The 18,513-nt window shown below is 41.9% G+C and overlaps 1 protein-coding gene and 1 pseudogene across 1 annotated transcript; both read left to right on the top strand.

Annotated features, from left to right (window-relative positions):
* Positions 1-9,754: 9,754 nt before the first annotated feature.
* Positions 9,755-11,710, top strand: LOC26529774. The gene is made up of 3 exons (XM_047012806.1): positions 9,755-9,842; positions 10,819-11,213; positions 11,624-11,710. Exons 1-3 carry the CDS (start codon positions 9,755-9,757, stop codon positions 11,708-11,710), a joined length of 570 nt encoding a protein of 189 aa, XP_046868762.1.
* A 410-nt stretch (positions 11,711-12,120) lies between these two features.
* Positions 12,121-14,120, top strand: LOC124461261 (annotated as a pseudogene).
* The last annotated feature ends 4,393 nt before the right edge of the window (positions 14,121-18,513 follow it).

Here is an 18,513-nt window from a genome sequence, read left to right as displayed (position 1 = left end):
ATTGGTTGGTTTAGTAGTATTTTTAACATTTTTATATTTTTTTCAGGTACAGGTGCAGCTTTATGACGTTTAGGACCAGGTGACCGGCCAAGTGATGCAGCACAAGAAGCAGGAGGAGCTCCAGTTGGATCCGCAAGCGGCTGGGGCTCGATTTTAGATATGTATTTAGTTATTTTAACTTGTTTCTTTGTTGATTTTTTGTTATTTTCAGGCGCAGCCTTGGGTAGAGGGCCAGAAGGACCAGCTGGTGTTGCTGCAGGTGACTGAAGAGGATTTGCAGGTAATCTCACGTGATTATTGAGAGATTTTTCTGACGATTTGTGTTTTTTTCCAGGTGCAGGCGCTAGTGAAGGACGAGATGGACCAGGATATTGGCCAGATTTAGCACGAAGATTTGCACGCGAAGCTACTGGCGGCATTTGCATGGCAGGTGAGTAATTTGTTGATTTAGTAGCATAGTTTAGCATTTTTATATTTTTTCCAGGTGCAGTAGCAGCTTTATGGCGTTTAGGACCAGATGACGGGCCACGTGGTGCAGCAGAAGATGCAGGAGGAGCTCCAGTTGGAACTGCTAGCGGCTGCGGCTGGATTTTAGATATGTATTTAGTTAAATTAGCTTGATTCTTTGTTAATATTTTGTTTTTTTTTTTCAGATGCAGCCTTAGGTAGAGGGCCAGAAGGACCAGCTGGTGTTGCTGCAGGTGACTGAAGAGAATTTGCAGGTATGTTTACGTGATTATTGAGAGATTTTTCTGACGATTTGTTTTTTTTCAGGCGCTAGTGAAGGACGAGATGGACCAGATGATTGGCCAGATGCTGGACGAGGATTCGCAGACGATGCTGCTGCTGTCTGACGTAGATTTTCAGGTGAGTTTTTGTGTTTTATTGCTGATTTAGATAATAATTTTAATATATTTTCAGATACAGGAGCTGCAGACGGACTAGCTTGACGAGATTCTGAACGACGCAGATGAGACGATGCATACGACGCTGGACAAGGAGCTGCTGTTTGCTGTTGTGTATTTTCAGGTGAGTATTTGTACTTTTTAGTTGGTTTTATTTTTAGATTTGTTTTATTTTCAGGTATTGGTGCATCAGGCCAGCGGAAATCTGGACAGGACGATGGACGAGATGGTGCAGACGCTGAGAACGAGGCAGAGAGTGCAGGAGGCGCGTCTACTGGAGGCACAGCTGTCGAGGACTGGCCCTCTGGCCAGGCCAGGACGGCAGCTGAATAGTGGGCAGGATTCTGGCTTTGCAGGGGCCGCCTGAAATCATATTTCGTTATGATTAGGTAAGTGAATGTTTGCAGAAGTATTAGTATTGGTGTTAGAGTGATTGTTAGTTAGGACCATCATGGGTGCAGTATCAGTTTTCCTTTTTTTTTAGAGCATCAGTGCTATTCGTGCTGTTATCAATTAATTTGAGCAACTCAGATTCCAGACTCGCCATGTTTAGAGCGAGTAGTTCATTTTCCGTGCATTGAATTTGTTCGTTTGGCCCAAGGGCGGGCAGGCTTTCCGGTGGGTTTTTTTTTAGCTATAGACGCTTCCTTAGCTCTGAGAACATCTTGCTTTTCAGTGATCCTGTTGTAGGTCTGGTGACAGTTGTCAGCAATAAGAGCTGGCGCCTTGGAGAAGAACTTCATAAGCTTGGATTCAATGAGAAGTTTTATGTTAGTTACTGTTACGCTAGGGTTGAGCTGAGGTGGCATCAGTGGTGGTGTTTGGGCTTTTTTTATCGTTCGTGAGGCGACAAGTTTATCTATTTGCTTTGAGTACCTAGGCCATGGCAAACGTTTAGGGATAAATGGCTAAAGATAAAGTTTTTCAATTTCTTTGTTCTCATGGTCAGACATGGAGTTAAAGAATCTTAGGCAAGCGTCATTGTATATAGTTTCTAGAGGTTTGGCGTTATTTTTTTCTTGAATTTCAGAGTTTGGGCAATAGATGTTCGCATTTGTTAGCTTTCTGAGCAGTTTATTGTGAGTTCAAGTGAGCTTTTTGAATAGGGTGTTAGATATTAGGCTACCCCATATGGGAATAGCGTATGTCCAAATAGAGACTAAGATTTGCTTGTAGATAGTGACCTTGCAGCGGGTGCTAAGATGGCTTTTAGCTCCCCCGAGCCATTTGTAGCGAGTATAGGTGGACTTGGCTTGAGCACAAAGTTTGGCAATATGGGTTTTAAACAGGAGTTTGCTATCAACAAGGACTCCCAAGTATCGGCACGAGGACGTATTTTTAATAGGTTTGTTATTAAACTTAACAGTGGCAGCTTTAACAGCAGGTGAGGTAGATCGTCTGGAGAAGAGAACATGAACTGTTTTACTCACGTTGACTGTGAAACACCATTTGTTGGACCAGGTAGAGAACTTGTGTAGGTAATTTTCCGTTTTATTCATGGCTACAAGGGCGTTTTTATCGGTCGAGATGAAAATAGTATCGTCAGCATATGTAGAGAGCAGAGTGTCACCGTGTTTATAGGTCGGGTAATATTCGATCAGGGTTTCATGCTCAATTATGAACTTTGGAATTGGCATGTCTGACGAGTATATGTTGTATAGCAGGGGTCCCAAAACACTACCCTGAGGGATTCCTGCTAAAATTTTCCCATCACGGGACATAATACCATGGTTACCGCGAACGGAGAACGTGCGATCCTTAAGGTAACTGTCCAGAACTTTGTATAGGGTAATAGGTAGTAGCTTTATCAACTTGTTACGCAGACCGCAGTGCCAAACTTTGTCAAACGCTTCTGTAATATCGATGAATATAGGCGATCCATACAGTTTGTCCTCAAAAGCTCTCTGGAGGAATTGTGTAACGCGAGCTAGTTGATGCTCGGCCCCATGAAATTTGCGGAATCCAAATTGGTGGTTAGGTATGGATTGTGAAAGACGGTTACATTTAAGGAGCCTCTTGGCAAGCAAGGATTCAAGTATTTTTGAGAAAGCAGGAAGCAAGCTTATGGGGCGATACGAGCTAGCTTCAGAAATTGGTTTTTTTACCATGACAACTATGGCTTTTTTCCACACTAGGGGGAAGTGGCCAAAACGTAGGATGCTGTTGTATATTTTGAGTAAGAAGATGATAGCTTTGAGTGGGAGAACTTTGATTAGGGCATTGTTGATCCTATCATATCCTGGTGCTTTTTTGTTGATTAAGCTATCAATCTCTTTTTTTAGTTCAGAGAGAGTGATGGGCTTGACAAAAGGTGAGTTGCTGGAGTCAAAGTTGGCGGAGGAGCTAGCGATGGAGTGGTGGGTTTTACATGCATACTCCATGAGCATTTTTTGGGCAAGGATGGCATTTGTTTCCTCGTTGATTTTGGCCCTGTCAAGGGAGCTATTTGTCAAGTTGGGAGAGAAACGCTTCTCTAACTGGTCAGTAAACAGCTCCATTTTACCTTCAGGTGATCTTGTCCATGCATGCTTCTTGTCTACTCCGCTAGGGATCCTAAGAGGCCAGTTAGGAAGGGGCTGCCGTTTTAGTTTGTTGGTTAATTGCCACAGCTTGTGGGGTCTGTACCGATCAGAGGAGTCTATTTTACATAGTTTTTTATTTAAGTGTATGTTTTTTGATAGGCTTATTTCTTTGTTTAGTATATTTTAATGTTTTTTTACGTTCAAAGTTTCGTGAGAGGCATTATATCAATTTTATTTTATTTTTTTGTTTTAATAATTTGTGCATTTTTATACCATACACCCATAGGGTGAAATGGTATATTAAAGTCGCCAAAATGTATGTAACAGGCAGAAGGAAGCATCTCCGACCCCACAAAGTATATATATTCTTGATCAGGATCAACAACCGAGTCGATCTAGCCATGTCCGTCTGTCCGTCCGTCCGTCCGTCTGTCCGTCTGTCCGTATGAACACCTAGATCTCGGAGACTATAAGAGCTAGAGCCACCAAATTTTTTATGTAGACTCGTGTAGTATGTAGAGTGATCAAGTTTATTTCAAATTTTTGCCACGCCCCTTTCCGCCCGCGTAATTTAAAAAAAGCGTTTATCTTAAAAACTATTCTAGCTAGAGACACCATATTTGGTATGTATATTCGCTTAGTAAATGCACACATTTTGTATGTATAAAAATTTTGCCACGCCCTTTTCCGCCCCCGTAATTTGAAAAACTTGATTATCTCCCGTATTTTTTTACCTCATGCAATTTGGCACACTTAAATTTAATACTAATATCTATATCAATACCAAATTTGATCAAAATCGGATAAAAAACAGTCGAGTTATGCATATAAACGTTTTTCCATAAGGCCGGAGTTGGCCGTTGGCTGGTGGGGGCGCTAGGGTGCTCGTATGATTGAGTGAGCGAGATACTAAGATATGCTTGTAAGAAGCATGTGAAAATGCTTGAAATATTTGCTTTACTGGTGTATGGTATACCAAAGTCGGCGAGACGACTTACTTACTTCATTTTATTTATAGGTATGGCTCCTCCGATTCGGTACGATTCGTATTTGGCAGGTCCCTTCGTAGAGGCTTAGTGGCCAGGGCTGCAGCATGGTGACTATTGTTTGTGAAGATATTAATCGCGTCCTCAATGTCTAATCCAGATTCGATTTCCATATTTAGGTGGAGGGAGTCGCTGAGGGTGTTTTGGAACAGTTTAATGTTAGATCCTACAGGCAAAAGTCTTCGATTGTCAGGAAGTAAGTTTGGGTGCTGGTCCATCGTGATGTGTACAAAAACAGGTAAGTGGTCAGAGGATAGTTCGCATATAGCTTGAGTAGTTTATCTGTTGTGGTTTATTCCAGAATAAACTCCAAAGTCAATGGCTGAGGGATTTTTTCGCCGGTCGTGTGGGAAATGAGTATTACCACCCGTCGCCAGGATGTCCAGTTTCTTGTCAGCCTGGATCACTTCAAGGAGAGTTCTGCCGCGTTTACATGACCTTGAATTAAAAAACCTTGGGGATTAAAATTATCTTAAAACTAGATTAATACTAAATAAAAAATATACAATAAGACATTAGATTAACATTTAGTTTTTAGCGATTTAGGTAAGATAGTTTGTAGTATGATAGATTTAAGATTATGTTACTTTTAGCATAAGTAGTCAAGTAGGTAGCAATTTTTTAATAATAAATAAACTTGGCGAATAAGAATTTGGTGCTAAGGTGGCTACAAAAACGTGGCGATTAATGTCGGGGAAAAAACTGGTTTTCCCCCACACTGGAGAAAAAAGTAGGGAGACCCATATTTTGGGTCTGAGTAACACTAGTTTTTTAGCTTGGCCGTTGGCGCATCAATTGCGAGCAAGGCTTGGCTTTAAAGGCTAAAAGTTTTAGAGCAGTTAGCTTTTAGTTGAGTTAGCTTTATAGGCTAGAAGTTTTAGAGCAATTAGCTTTTAGTGGGGAAAAACATAAAGAGACCAAATATTTAAGTAAAATAAGCCAATATTGGCTAGAGTCGTAAGGCATCATTTGAGAGCAAGGCCAGAAGTTAGCTTTATAAGGCTGAGATTCAGAGTCTTTGGCTTTGGTTTAGCCAGAATTGGCTGGCATATCGATAATGCTCTGAAATGTTGATGACCTATCGATAAGTCATCGATATGGGTCTGATGGCGAAGTTTCCGCATGTGAGCTGGAAAGAGAGCGACATTTATTTGTAAACAATAGGAAAATATAGGTAAGTAAAAAAAATATAAAATTGACAATAGTAATAATTAACATAGAACATTTTAAAAATTAATTTCAGATGCCTTGCAGGAACATGGCGAGTTCATGAACGGTGGAGTATTCTGGCGACGACAGAGTAAAGCTGTTGGGTCGAAAACAGCTGGCGACCTTTGGCAGATTTTGTTGCTGCAAGGTTTTGCGAAACGATCCGTTTTGCATTTTTGTTGGTGTTGCTGCCCGACCGGGTTTGCTTGCAGGTAAGTATTTGTTGATTAATTTAATTTTTTGTTTGTTTTCAGGTACTGGTGATTTGGCTTTGGCCAGTTTTGTTGGCCGCATGTTGGTATTTGGTGAGTACCGCTGACTTTTAGCTTTGTCGATAATTATAGTTGTTTTAATTTTAGTTGTTTCGCCGTTTTCAGGTACGTCTAGTGTATAAAACCCCTGCTGTATGCGAGTAATTTACAGGTGAGCATTTTGTTGATTTGGTATATTTTTGTAACAATTTTTGCTTTCTTTCAGGTGCAGGCGCATTAGTTGCACCCAATGGGGCGGCTGCCAGACGAGATTTAGCACCAGAAAGTGTAGGAGGGGCTGCAAAAGGTGCTGCTAAAGACTGCAGCTGGCTTTCAGATAAGTTTATGGTTTTTTTAGAGCGATTTTTTGTTGATATTTTTTGGCTTTCAGGTGTAGCCGCTGCTTGAGGACCAGGAGGACCAGGACCTGCTGCTGCTGATGACTATAATTTGCAGGTAAGTTTGTGTGAATTTTAGGTGATTTTTCTAACGATTTGTGTTTTTTTCCAGGTGCAGGCGCTAGCAGAGGACGAGATGGACTAGATGATTGCCAAGATGCTGCACGAGGACTCGCAGGCGGTGCTGCTGCTGGCTGACATGGATTAACGGGTGAGTTTTTGTGATTTTTCGGAGATTTAGATAATGATTTTATTTTATTTTCAGATGGACGAGCTGCAGACGGACTAGCTTGACAAGATGCTGGACGACGTAGATGAGACGATGCATACGACGTTGGACAAGGAGCTGCTGTTTGCTGTAGTGTATTTTCAGGTGAGCATTTGTAGATTTTAGTTCATTTTATTTTAAGATTTGTTTTATTTTCAGGTACTGGTGCATTAGATGAGCGGAAATCTGGACAGGTCGACTGGCGAGGTGGTGCAGACGGTTGCTGGTGGACTTCAGGTAAGTTTTTGTTAGCGTTAGATTGCATATTCATTGTGTCATGCCCAAATTTTCTTTCCTTTTCATGATTCATTTGCCTTTCTTGCCGCTCTGGGCGCTGGTCAACGACAAATTTTGCCAGTTCAGCCTTATAAAAGGCACAGATCCTATAGGTGGCTCTATGGCCATCTCCGCAGTTGCCACACTTTGGAGATTGGCCATCAGGAGAGGCGCATTTGTCGGATTTGTGCTGGCCAGCACAGACGGAGCAGAGCGGGGGAAGGCAGCAGTACCTGGCTGTATGGCCAAAGAGGAGGCAGTTTTTGCATTGGGGAATCTCCCTTTGGCCCCTTTGCCTCTCGACGCGTACCTCCTGGCTGCCTAGGACCTTAATTTTAAGTATTTCATCATGTTTATTGTCATTATGTTTGTTAATTTCAATTAAAAAGACATTCATTGGCCTCTTAGTTCTGTAGTTTGTTAGTCTTTTGATGTATTTTGTCTCAAATCCTAGCTTTTTCAGGTCACGACGGATAGCTTCGCATTCAGTGGAGTGGTGTAGATTCAAGATGGCAAATCTAGCACCTCGTTCCCATCTGGGCTGGTGAGTAAAAAAGGCAAATTTGTTTGCCTCCAGGGTAGCTTTTATTTTGCCATAGGTGTCCATTGTTTTGGCCGTGATTTGAGTCAGGCCATTACTCAGCCGGGCCAGGTGATAAAGGGAGAGAATTTCCAATTCTCTCTTTTTTTTTACTTGTATGGCCGCAGTTGCAAAGCCAAGTGGTTGGCTCCCGAAGGAGTCAACCATCTTTTATTGTTTTTCGCCCCCTATCAGGAAGCATATACAATTACAATAAAAACGAGCTTAGAAATAATTTACAATGGCTTATTAATAGTGTGAATGATTAATATATAAGACATAATGTTTGTTGGGTGTTACTGGTAGGACAAAAAAAAAATTGTGGGAAATTTACATGGGAAATTTTTTACATGCAAGTAAATAAATGCTTACTGGGTTTTACCAAGGACCATAAAAACAACTAGAGGATCAAGAACAAGTTGCAAGCTGCAATAATTATAAAGAATATAGTATTTACAAATATTGTTCATTAATAGTGATTAGTATAATTGTTTCTTGCAGGTTATCAGTTCGAATCATATCGATTCATGGCGTCATTGCAGTTGGCAAAATCATTGAGGCAGCGCTCTTATTGTCAGGAAAATTCCCTCTTATAGGCAAGAAGTGAGTAACATGTGTTGTTTTTTTTGTCATAGGCAAACATTTCGGCTTATTTCTGTCTCTCTTCTCGGATTGGACTATGTGAGACCCCAGAACAATGTATGCGTGCCCTTCAGCCCCAGTATTGGAGTTTTGGGCCGTCAGGAGAGCTTGTTTGCCTGTGGAGTGGCAGCACAGTAGGCTAGCAATTGGTGCGCGGCACTGGAGAAGCATCTGTTCCATCTACAGGCTCGTTTGGAGGAAAATAACTAGGAGCGGGAGGGCCAAATCCCTTCGACCGCAATGTAGTGCTCGAGCAGGCATTGCTTGGATGATAGGTCCATATTGACTGCCTGCTGGCCAGGCCTGGTACAGGCTGGCTGAAAGCGGGAGGGCCAAGTCCCTTTAACCGCTGTATGGAGATTTTGTCAAGGTCAGCTGGCTGTTAAGTGAGTAAGTAAAGAATTAGCAGTTTTTTGCACCTTCATGGGTGGTAATCTCTCATTATTTTTCGTTTCAGCTTCTATGCTACTTTCAATCTCATTCAGGAGCTCGTTTTCAACTCGCTCAAGATTTTTTGAGAGTTGGTCATCATTAAGGGTGAATCTTTCCCCAGGCTTGAGTGGAGGCAGGACAAGTCGCTGGATTTGGATTGGCTGGCCCTTCAATCGCTCTTCTATGTACGCGCGATTTCGTGTGCCTCTTTTAAAATCTCGAAACAGGCCGTTGATCACGTGTCCTTCCATGCGCACAACAGGTTTGTTTAGTTTCGATTTTTCCTCCTTTTGTTTTTTGAGTTCGTTTCTCTCAATAATTTTTTGGTATCTTAGGTGGCAATCGAATCTGATGAGAGATGGGGCGCCATCAAAATGGGCCGTCGCCTCCCGCATTGCATGCCGATCTAGATGAGTAGTTGGAGATTGCTGCTGCTGTGTGTCAACGGAAGATGAAGTCCGTAGCTGAAAGGCCTGTGCTGCTGGGTGGTGCTGCTGGACGACCATTTGATGCTGCTGCGTATCCATTTGCGGTGAGTATTGAATATTTGCTGTCATTGGTGGAGCTGGAATGTCAGATTGCTGCTGCTGAGTGTCAGCAAAAGATGAAGCCCGTAGCTGAGAGACTTGTGCTGCGGGCTGATGCTGCTGGCCAGCCAGTTGATGCTGATTCAGCACCGCCAATAGCTGAAGATGTTGTATATTAGCTGCATTTTGAGGAACTGGAATAGTTTTCTGCCGTTGAGTGTCAGCAGAAGATGAGGCCCGTAGCTGGGAGGCCTGTGTTGCGGGCTGCTGCTGCTGACCAATAAGTTTATGCTGCTGCTGCGCCATAATTTGCTGTGAACATTGTATACTTGCTGCAGTTTGAGGAACTGGAGTCTGAGATTGCTGCTGCTGACTGTCAGCAGTGGTTGACGCCTGTTGCTGAGAGGCCTGTGCTGTGGGCTGGTGCTGCTGGCCATCTGATTGATGCTGCTGCTGCGTCGCCAATATCTGTAGATATTGTATATTTGCTGACATAGGAGGAGCTAGATTTGTGGATTGCTGCTGCTGTGTGTCGATAGGAGTTGACACCTGAAACTGACAGGCCTGTGCTGGAGGCTGACGCTGCTGTCCAACCACTTGATGCTGCTGCTGCATCGCTATTTGCTGTAGATGATGTATACTTGATGCAATTTGATGAACTGGAGTTGCTGTCTGCTGTTGTCGTGTGTTTGCAGGAGATGACGCCTGTAGCTGAGAGGCCTGTGCTGCGGTCTGGTGCTGCTGGCCAGCTGGTTGATGCAGCTGCTGCAACGCTAAATGCTACAGGTGTTGTGTGTTTGCAGTACTTAGAGGAAACGTGGTTGTAGTTAGCTGTTGCTGGGTGCTATTTGTGGTAAGAAAGTTCTGTGTTGGTGCTGCACATTGCTGCTGGTTTGGCTGTTGAGTGAGATGAGGTGTATTTCGGGCTGCTACCATTTTCTCTAGTTGAATAGAGTATCTAGGCCAGGAGAGCCTTGTAGGAGTAAAGGGTTTTTCCAGGATATTCCTTACTTCTACATTTGGGTGTTCTAGAGTGGAGATAGCAAATCTTACGCAAGCCAAGTCATATTTGAGTTCCATGGATTTAACATTATGTTTGTCGCGAATATAGGCATTTGTGCTGAATATATCCGAGTCAGTAATTTTTCTCAGCAGTTTGTTGTGCGTTCCACAGATTTTTTTGAATAGAGTTTCCGAAATAAGGCTGCCCCATACAGGAATAGCATACGTTAGAATGGGAACAATAATTTGCTTAAATATTGTGACTTTACATCTTGTGCTGAGGGAGCTCTTTACGCCAACAAGCCATTTTAGGCGATGATAGATAGCTTTAGCTTGAATACATAGGTGGTGACTCCTAGATATTTATATTGATTAGCGTTTTTTATAGGTTTTTCATCGATTTTTATTAGGTAAGATCTTAGAGCAGGGGAGATGTTTCGTTTTGTGTATAGGACACGAATAGTCTTATCATTATTTATCGTAAAGCACCATTTAGTTGACCATTTGGTGAATTCATTTAGGTATTTTTGGCCAGTTTATTCAATAATCCTAAGTGCCATACTTTATCAAATGCTTCAGTAATGTCTACAAATACAGCAGAGCTGTATTCTTTTTGTTCGAGTGATTTTTGTAGTAACTGTGTGACCCTTGCGAGTTGATGTTCAGTGCTGTGGTTTTTACGAAAGCCAAATTGATGGTTTGGAATTGCTTTGCGAAAAGTTGAATACAAATTATATTGTTCACACCAATGATTAAAAAGGGCAACGTTACAAGGTCAAGGACAATATCCAAACTATTCACACGAAATACGTTTTGGATGGCAAAGCAACGATTGCTTTCAAGAAGCCCTCACTGAATCTGTTGATTAAATGTGATCCCATTCAGCTGAAGGGATTCCTGCAGACGCTTAAACTGGGTATGGAAGGCAAGGATGTCATCAATTTGAGACTAAATACAGTCACTGCCATGGCACAAAAATCAAAGTTACAGACGAAAATGGCTATAAATCGTCACAGTGACTATCCCATCAAGGCCTTTCCTCGATATCTACAATCCCTAACAATAGACAATACGCAATTGGTTAAATTGAGCTATCATATATGCTCCTTACGGAATCTAACCCACCTGGATGTATCCAACAATAAGTTGCTTAAGGTAAGGAAATAAATGAAAAGACAACTTTTAGCATCTTCAAAACTAAATTTAAATTTCCAGTTACCTGTTTAACTGGGGAGATTACACTTGAGCAAGCTCGTCCTCCATGACAATAATCTGGGTGAAATGGACGATTGGTCATTTCTAAATGGCAGCAAATTACGAGACTCCCTGCCGAATTGGATTTATCGGCCAACGATTTGACATGTTTGCCTTTGCCTGTGGTCAAGTGCCACAAATTGGTTAACTTGAATCTCAATTACAATAATTTGACTCATCTACCCTTTGCCATACGTCGCCTGAGAAGATTACGCTCGCTTTACGTGTCGGAAAACAAATTAAAATCCCTGCCAGCTGCCATAGATGATTTACGTATTGAAATCTTGGATGTTTGGCGTAATTCATTCAAGGGTCTCAAGGGCCTGGCCTTTGCTTCCGATGCGGACGGAGCTTCAACTCATTCGCCTGAACCTCTCTGGCTTCCAGCTGTGGCCTAATATGAACTGCCAATCGATTCCCTGCCAGCCTTACTCATTCAACTAATTGCCGAGGCACCAAAATGTTCCTGTGGCAAATTGTGCGATGCTTTAGACAAGATGCACATTATCGAACGTGTTGGTCAACCGAAATTTGTAAATATTAAAAATCTTACCTATAGTCGAGAGCACATGATCTATTCTGATGTTGTCATATGTGGCAACAATTGTAGTATAAGCAACCAATGTAAGAACCTATTCTCAGCTCTAATTAACTGATATTAGCCTATTATGCCAATGTGCCAAACAAAAAGTGGAATTAATAATTAAATATTATGAATAAGTAAATGAAAGAAAAACCTCATAGTACTGTGATCTTGTTAATCTGTTTTTAATATCTTTTAGATCAAAAATGCTTCTAATCTTAGAGTCTCCTGTTTAGATTAACTTGGGATTTTGCCCAGATGACTACCTATTGGATAAATGGAACTCAAGAACTTGAAATCAATTGCAATTGAAGAACATCACTCATCTTTATTTGGATCAACACGCAATTAATCTCAACTGAATGGGCTTAAGGACTACGGGGCAACCTTCATCTTGAATAAATAGAAACGAAGATTTATTGTCATTATTCTTGAAGGAGGTATACAACTGCAAACTTTTCTCTTTCATTTTGATTGTGATAAGAATGTTTGTAATTTATATTTCAGGATTCCAAAAGATATGATTTCCAAGGATATTCTTTTTTCTGAATAGTCGAAGTGTTAATGCGATTAACGAATGCGAAATGTTAATGCGATTAACTACTCTTGCTTTTAGTCAAGCAACTTTTATTCTTATGTTAAACAAAATTTTAATTTTCCCTCCATTCAATCTAAGAAATCTATTTATTATCGATAGGCGGAGACGTTGATGTGGCAACCTTCCTATTTTTAAAACAGCTGATTGTATTTTTCCGCGTTAATTGGTTTGATTTTATATTTTTTTATTTTTTAACTTTATACCACAAGTTTAAAATGAAAATCCTCTGTGAGGTGCAAGTGGTGAATCATGTGACCCAAGCGAATCGTACGCCGCGGGCAGTTAAATCCACTTCGGCCATAGGCTACAAACAGAGCGCCCTGGATTCAAATGGTATGAAAAAACAAACAAAACAAAAATAATAATAATAATAATTATTTTACATTGCAACAGGGAATACAAAAAAGGAACTGGAAATGATATTATTCACGCCACAAATCAAGACTGGGCAGCGTTACAAGGTCAAGGATAATATCCAGGCTGATCACACGAAATTCGTGGCGGACTTCAAAGCAACAATTGGATTCAAGCAGCGGCAGAAAATCTATTGATTAAATGTGATCCCATTCAGTTAAAGGGATTCCTGCAGACTCTCAAACTGGATATGGAGGGCAAGGACGCCATCAATTTGAGACTGAATATAGCCACTGCCACGGCCATTACACAAAAAGCAAAGTCACAGACTAAAATGACTATTAATCGTCGCTGCGATTATCACATCAAGGGTTTTCCACGATCTCTGCAGTCTCTGACAATTAATAGTAGTCAATTGGTTAAGCTAAGTTTTGAGATATGCTCGTTGCGTAATCTAACCCATCTGGATGTGGTCAACAATCAGCTAACGAAGGTGAATAATAGTTGGTAGCTTTTCGCGCCCTTTTATCTGTCCTGTTTGGCTGTACAAATGTTTAAAATGTTTAAAACTTTTTTCAGGGAATTGTCTGGGAGAACTGAACGATTGGTCATTTCTAAATGGCATCAAATTGAGTGAATCTTTTTGTGAATTAGATTTATCTGGTGGTTAAATGCCAAAAGCTGGTTCATTTGAATCTAAATCACAATAATCTAACATTTTTAGCCTTTGCCATGCGACGACTGAAGAAATTGCACTCGCTTTATGTATCGGACAATAAATTGGAATCTCTGCCAGCTGCCCTAGAAGACCTACACATTAATACCCTAGATGTTTGTGGCAATGCATTTAAAGGACCCAATCATCTGGATGTTCAACGTCTCGAGGGCACCACTGAGGCAAACACAAGGACCCAATGCTCCCCTCAGCCGCTCTGGCTGCAAGCAGCTCGTTCAGTCGACCAATTTAAACTGCCTATATACTCACTACCTGCCATACTGATCAAATTGATAGCCGAGACACCAAAATGTGTTTGTGGCAAATTTTGTTTTCTCATGGACTCGCTGAATATCTATAAACGTATACGCTCTGCCAAATTTGAAAGAATCAAGAATTATAGCTACAGTCCAGATCAGTTTATATATGTTGATATTGTCAAATGTGGCTACTGTAAGAATGTTAAATCATGCGCATGATCTTCCCTGATGTTAGTTGGAATATTTTATTTATTATTTTAGTATTACAATTCTTAATAAAGTCTGATCTAAATGAGAATTAATGTTAAAGTTTCTTCAGAGAGATCATTTAATGTTATTAAACTTGCCTAAATTGACTAGTCTTAGATTACTATCGGAATAATCTGCCAAAAGGTCCGAATTGTACACAAATCTAGTACACTTAATTGATTTTTTGATATATAACAAATCCAACCCATGTATATTGGAAGTTGATTAGTTATTTGCCAATTAATCTATCTCAAATACTCTTCATTGTTTCATCTCTACTAAATTAGAACTCTCTCCATTAAACATAATGTTTAAAGGTTGATTCATTGGGAAAACCTGAAAGGGAGGGTGCCTGAAAGGTTTTGATACAACGAATAATTACGAAAATTTTCAATTTAAGTGATTCCAATTCAACTGCCGCCGTGTGCAGACGTGTTTTTTAATGCACTCCGCAAAAATTGAGTGTAAAAAAAAAAAAGTCTGCGTTTGCAAAAAGTTGTGTAGGGCTCTCAGTCGCCTCAGAGACGCCTATTTACAATCATATTGCTATTAGATTGCTCTAATAGCAATAAATACTAAGTTGCAACAACAAAGTGCGTAATTTTTACAAAAGCCATGTCCACCAATTCGGGCCCAAGCTCTCTCGATCCCCACCAGCAACAGCTACAAGAACTAATTGTACAACAACAACGTGAGCGTCGACTCTCGGCCCAACGCAACAACGCGTACTTTTCGGTGGTGTCGCCGACCCCACTGAATGCTAACGTAAGCAATAACACCGAAAGTGCCAGCCACTCAGCAATTAACAGCAACTTACCGTGGAGAGAGCAGTGTGCTTCTCCATCAATATCGATAACTGGGTCACCGATTGCACCAACCAGCACCGTCAGCTCGTTGACAGCAACCAGCACCGTCAGCTCGTTGACAGCAACTACTGCAACGTCTGCCGAAGTATTGACCTGCCTCAAGCCGTCAACGACAAGTCGCCCAGAGTCAGCCACAATAGTAAACCCAACGACTTCTGTCCAAACTGGAATGGACAGATATATTAAAATAACTAAGCGGAAGCTAAGCCCGCAAAAGAAAAAAAGTGGCAATACGCCGAAAATAACCAAACCAAATGAACGAGTAGCACCCCTTAGCGGGAATCGTTTTAAAATTCTTGCCGATCAGCAAGACGATCAAGCCGGCGCTGTAGATAAAGTTAAATCGGCTAGACCACCCCCTTTATACATCCGTGGAGCCAACTGCAGCGCCCTGATTTCGAAGCTAGTAGAAACAGTAGGGGCAAATAACTTTGTTGTAACCCCTCTCAATAGGGGTAACATTAAAGAAATTAAATGTCAAGCCCAAACTGAGGACAATTTCCGCATCATCGAAAAGTACCTCCGTAATGCTAACATCAACTTCTATACCTACCAACTAAAAAGCAGTAAAGGGCTCCAGGTTGTGTTAAAGGGGATTGAGCCATCGGTCCCTACTCAAGAAATTGGTCGAAAAAGGGTTTGCGGTCAAGTCCGTTGTCAACATCATCAACAGGAACAAAGTCGCACAGCCGCTCTTTAAAATCGAGCTCCAACCAGATGCAAAGCGGTCGAAGCCAAATGAAGTGCACCCGATCTACAACCTACAGCTTCTATTGCACAGAAGAATCACCGTAGAGGAGCCCCATAAGAGACGCCAACCACCGCAGTGTAAAAACTGCCAGGAATACAACCACACCTCTAACAATTGCAATCTTAGGTCAGTGTGTGTTGGCTGCGGCGAACATCATGAAGATGGAATTTGCACCAAGGACAGAAACAACGTCGCACTAAGACTATGCAGCAACTGTGGAGGGAACCACACGGCCAACTACAGAGAATGTCCTGTCTTTAAGGATCTTAAATCACACCTAAACGGGCGCAAACCCCCAGCTGGACCAAAAATCATCTTCAACGCCTCCAAAACTACACCGGAGGTCTTCTTCGCCAAGGCTGCTAGATCATCCAACATGACTGCTACAACCAGTCCTAGTGTATCCTTCGCTAGTGTGCTCCGAACTGGACAGACGGAGCCCGCGAAAGAGACCCCGTCACTCCGCCATCTACAGAATCCGCAACCTAGCGCACCAGAGCTTGGCCAGCAAACTCCAAGTGGTCTAGAGGCCCTATTGATCTCACTCAATCAAAACATGACCACTTTTATGACGTTCATGCAAAACTGTATGCACGAACTGATGCGGAATCAAAACCTGCTTATCCAGAAGCTTATCGAGAATAAATAATGGCTTCCCTACGTCTATGTCTTTGGAATGCTAACGGCATCTCCAAGCACAAAAATGAACTGCAACTATTCCTAGACTCAAGTAAAATCGACGTTTTGCTGATTTCGGAAACACATTTAACATCAAAAAATAATTTTCAAATACCAAAATATACCTTCTACGCAACAAACCATCCAGACGGAAAAGCTCATGGCGGACCGGTATCCTAATCAAAAACCGTATAAAACACTCGTTCCTCAACAGATTTGAAACACAGCACCTACAAGCAACTGCTATAACCGTCCAAACCAGCTGCGGCAACACTACATTGGTCGCCCTGTACTGCCCACCACGCTTCTCAATCTCTGAAAAGGAATTTACCGATTTCTTTAACACACTCGGAGATCGCTTCATTGCAGCAGGGGACTATAACGCCAAACATACGCACTGGGGATCTCGACTGGTAAATTCTAAAGGAAAGCAGTTGTACAACACAATAGTCAACCCTCTCAATAAGATGGATTGCGTCTCACCGGGTAGGCCTACTTATTGGCCCACAGATCCACAGAAAGTGCCTGACTTGATTGATTTCGCAGTAACCAAGAGGATTCCACGTAATCGGATCACTGCGGAAACACTGCTAGATTTAACTTCCGATCACTCTCCAGTGCTATTCACATTATTAACAAGACCTCAAGTACTTGATCGCCCATATAGGCTTACAAACAACAAAACAAATTGGCTTAAATTTAAAATGTACATGAGTGCCCACATTGACTGTTCGCCGAAACTGGATGCTGCAGAGGACATTGATATGTGCGTCTCTGCACTTGAGTCGATGATGGGAGCTGCAGCAAGTGTATCTACTCCACATGCCTCTTCTTACACCAAACCTGTTGACAGGCCTACGAACCGGCGGATAGAACAATTAGTAACGGAAAAACGACGTCTAAGAAGAGAATGTCAGATTACTCGATCACCAGCAGCAAAACTTCGCCTAAGGCAAGCTCATCGCAACCTCTCCAAGGCGTTAAGACAAGAGGAAAGCTGGGCTCAAAGGAAATACATAGAAAAGCTCAGTCCAACCAGCACTAAACATCCTCTGTGGAAAGCCCACCCAACTTTAAGCGCTCCTACAGAGACAATTTCACCGATAAGGAGTCCAACCGGTGGATGGGCCCGCAGTGACGAAGAGAGGGCATCCGTATTTGCCACACATCTTAAAATGGTTTTCCAGCCAAATCCAACATCAAACTCATCTGTACTTCCCCCTTCGAACACATTAACGGATAGTGAGTACTCGGAACTCCAATCGGACGAGATCACTGCAGTTATTAAAAACCACATAAAGCCGAAAAAAGCCCCTGGCCATGACCTAATCACACCGAAAATGATCCTAGAACTCCCTATCATTGCAATACAATATATCTGCAAACTGTTCAACGCTATAATAAAAATTGGCTACTTCCCAAGAACATGGAAAAAGTCCACTATCATCATGATTCCTAAAGTGGGAAAGGACAAAACCCAGCCATCATCCTATAGGCCAATTAGTTTGCTGCCATGTCTTTCGAAGCTTTTTGAAAAGGTCCTGCAGATCCGCCTAAACTCATTTCTGGCATCGGAGAACACAATCCCTTCACACCAGTTTGGCTTCCGCGAAAAACATGGTACAAGTGAACAAGTCAATCGCATAACATCCGAAATACGAACAGCATTCGAACTAAAAGAATACTGTGCGGCTGTCTTTCTCGACGTTGCCCAGGCTTTCGATAGAGTTTGACTGGAGGGTCTGATGTTCAAAATCCGGCAAAAACTGCCACAGTACACACACAAACTCATGGAATCTTACCTTTACAATAGGAAATTCGCTGTAAGATGTAATGGCTCCGTCTCCGCTGATTTTGAAATCAAAGCTGGTGTACCGCAAGGCAGTGTACTCGGCCCATTGCTCTACCTGCTGTACACTGCAGACCTACCAACGAGTTTAGGACTTACAACGTCCACTTTTGCCGATGACACGGCAATCCTTAGCAGATCCAAATGCCCAATACAAGCCTCTGCAAAACTAGAGGAACACCTTAAGGTGGTAGAGGAATGGCTAGCAACCTGGCGTATCCGGGTCAACGAGCAGAAATGCAAACATGTTACATTTACGCTTAACAGAAGAAACTGCCCAGCTCTAATGCTAAACAAC

Source organism: Drosophila willistoni, unplaced genomic scaffold (genome assembly GCF_018902025.1).
Source record: "Drosophila willistoni isolate 14030-0811.24 unplaced genomic scaffold, UCI_dwil_1.1 Seg29.1, whole genome shotgun sequence".
In the NCBI taxonomy this organism is placed as follows: domain Eukaryota; kingdom Metazoa; phylum Arthropoda; class Insecta; order Diptera; family Drosophilidae; genus Drosophila; species Drosophila willistoni.
Note: the sequence above shows the minus strand (reverse complement) of the source record. Positions and strands in the feature narration are given on the sequence as shown.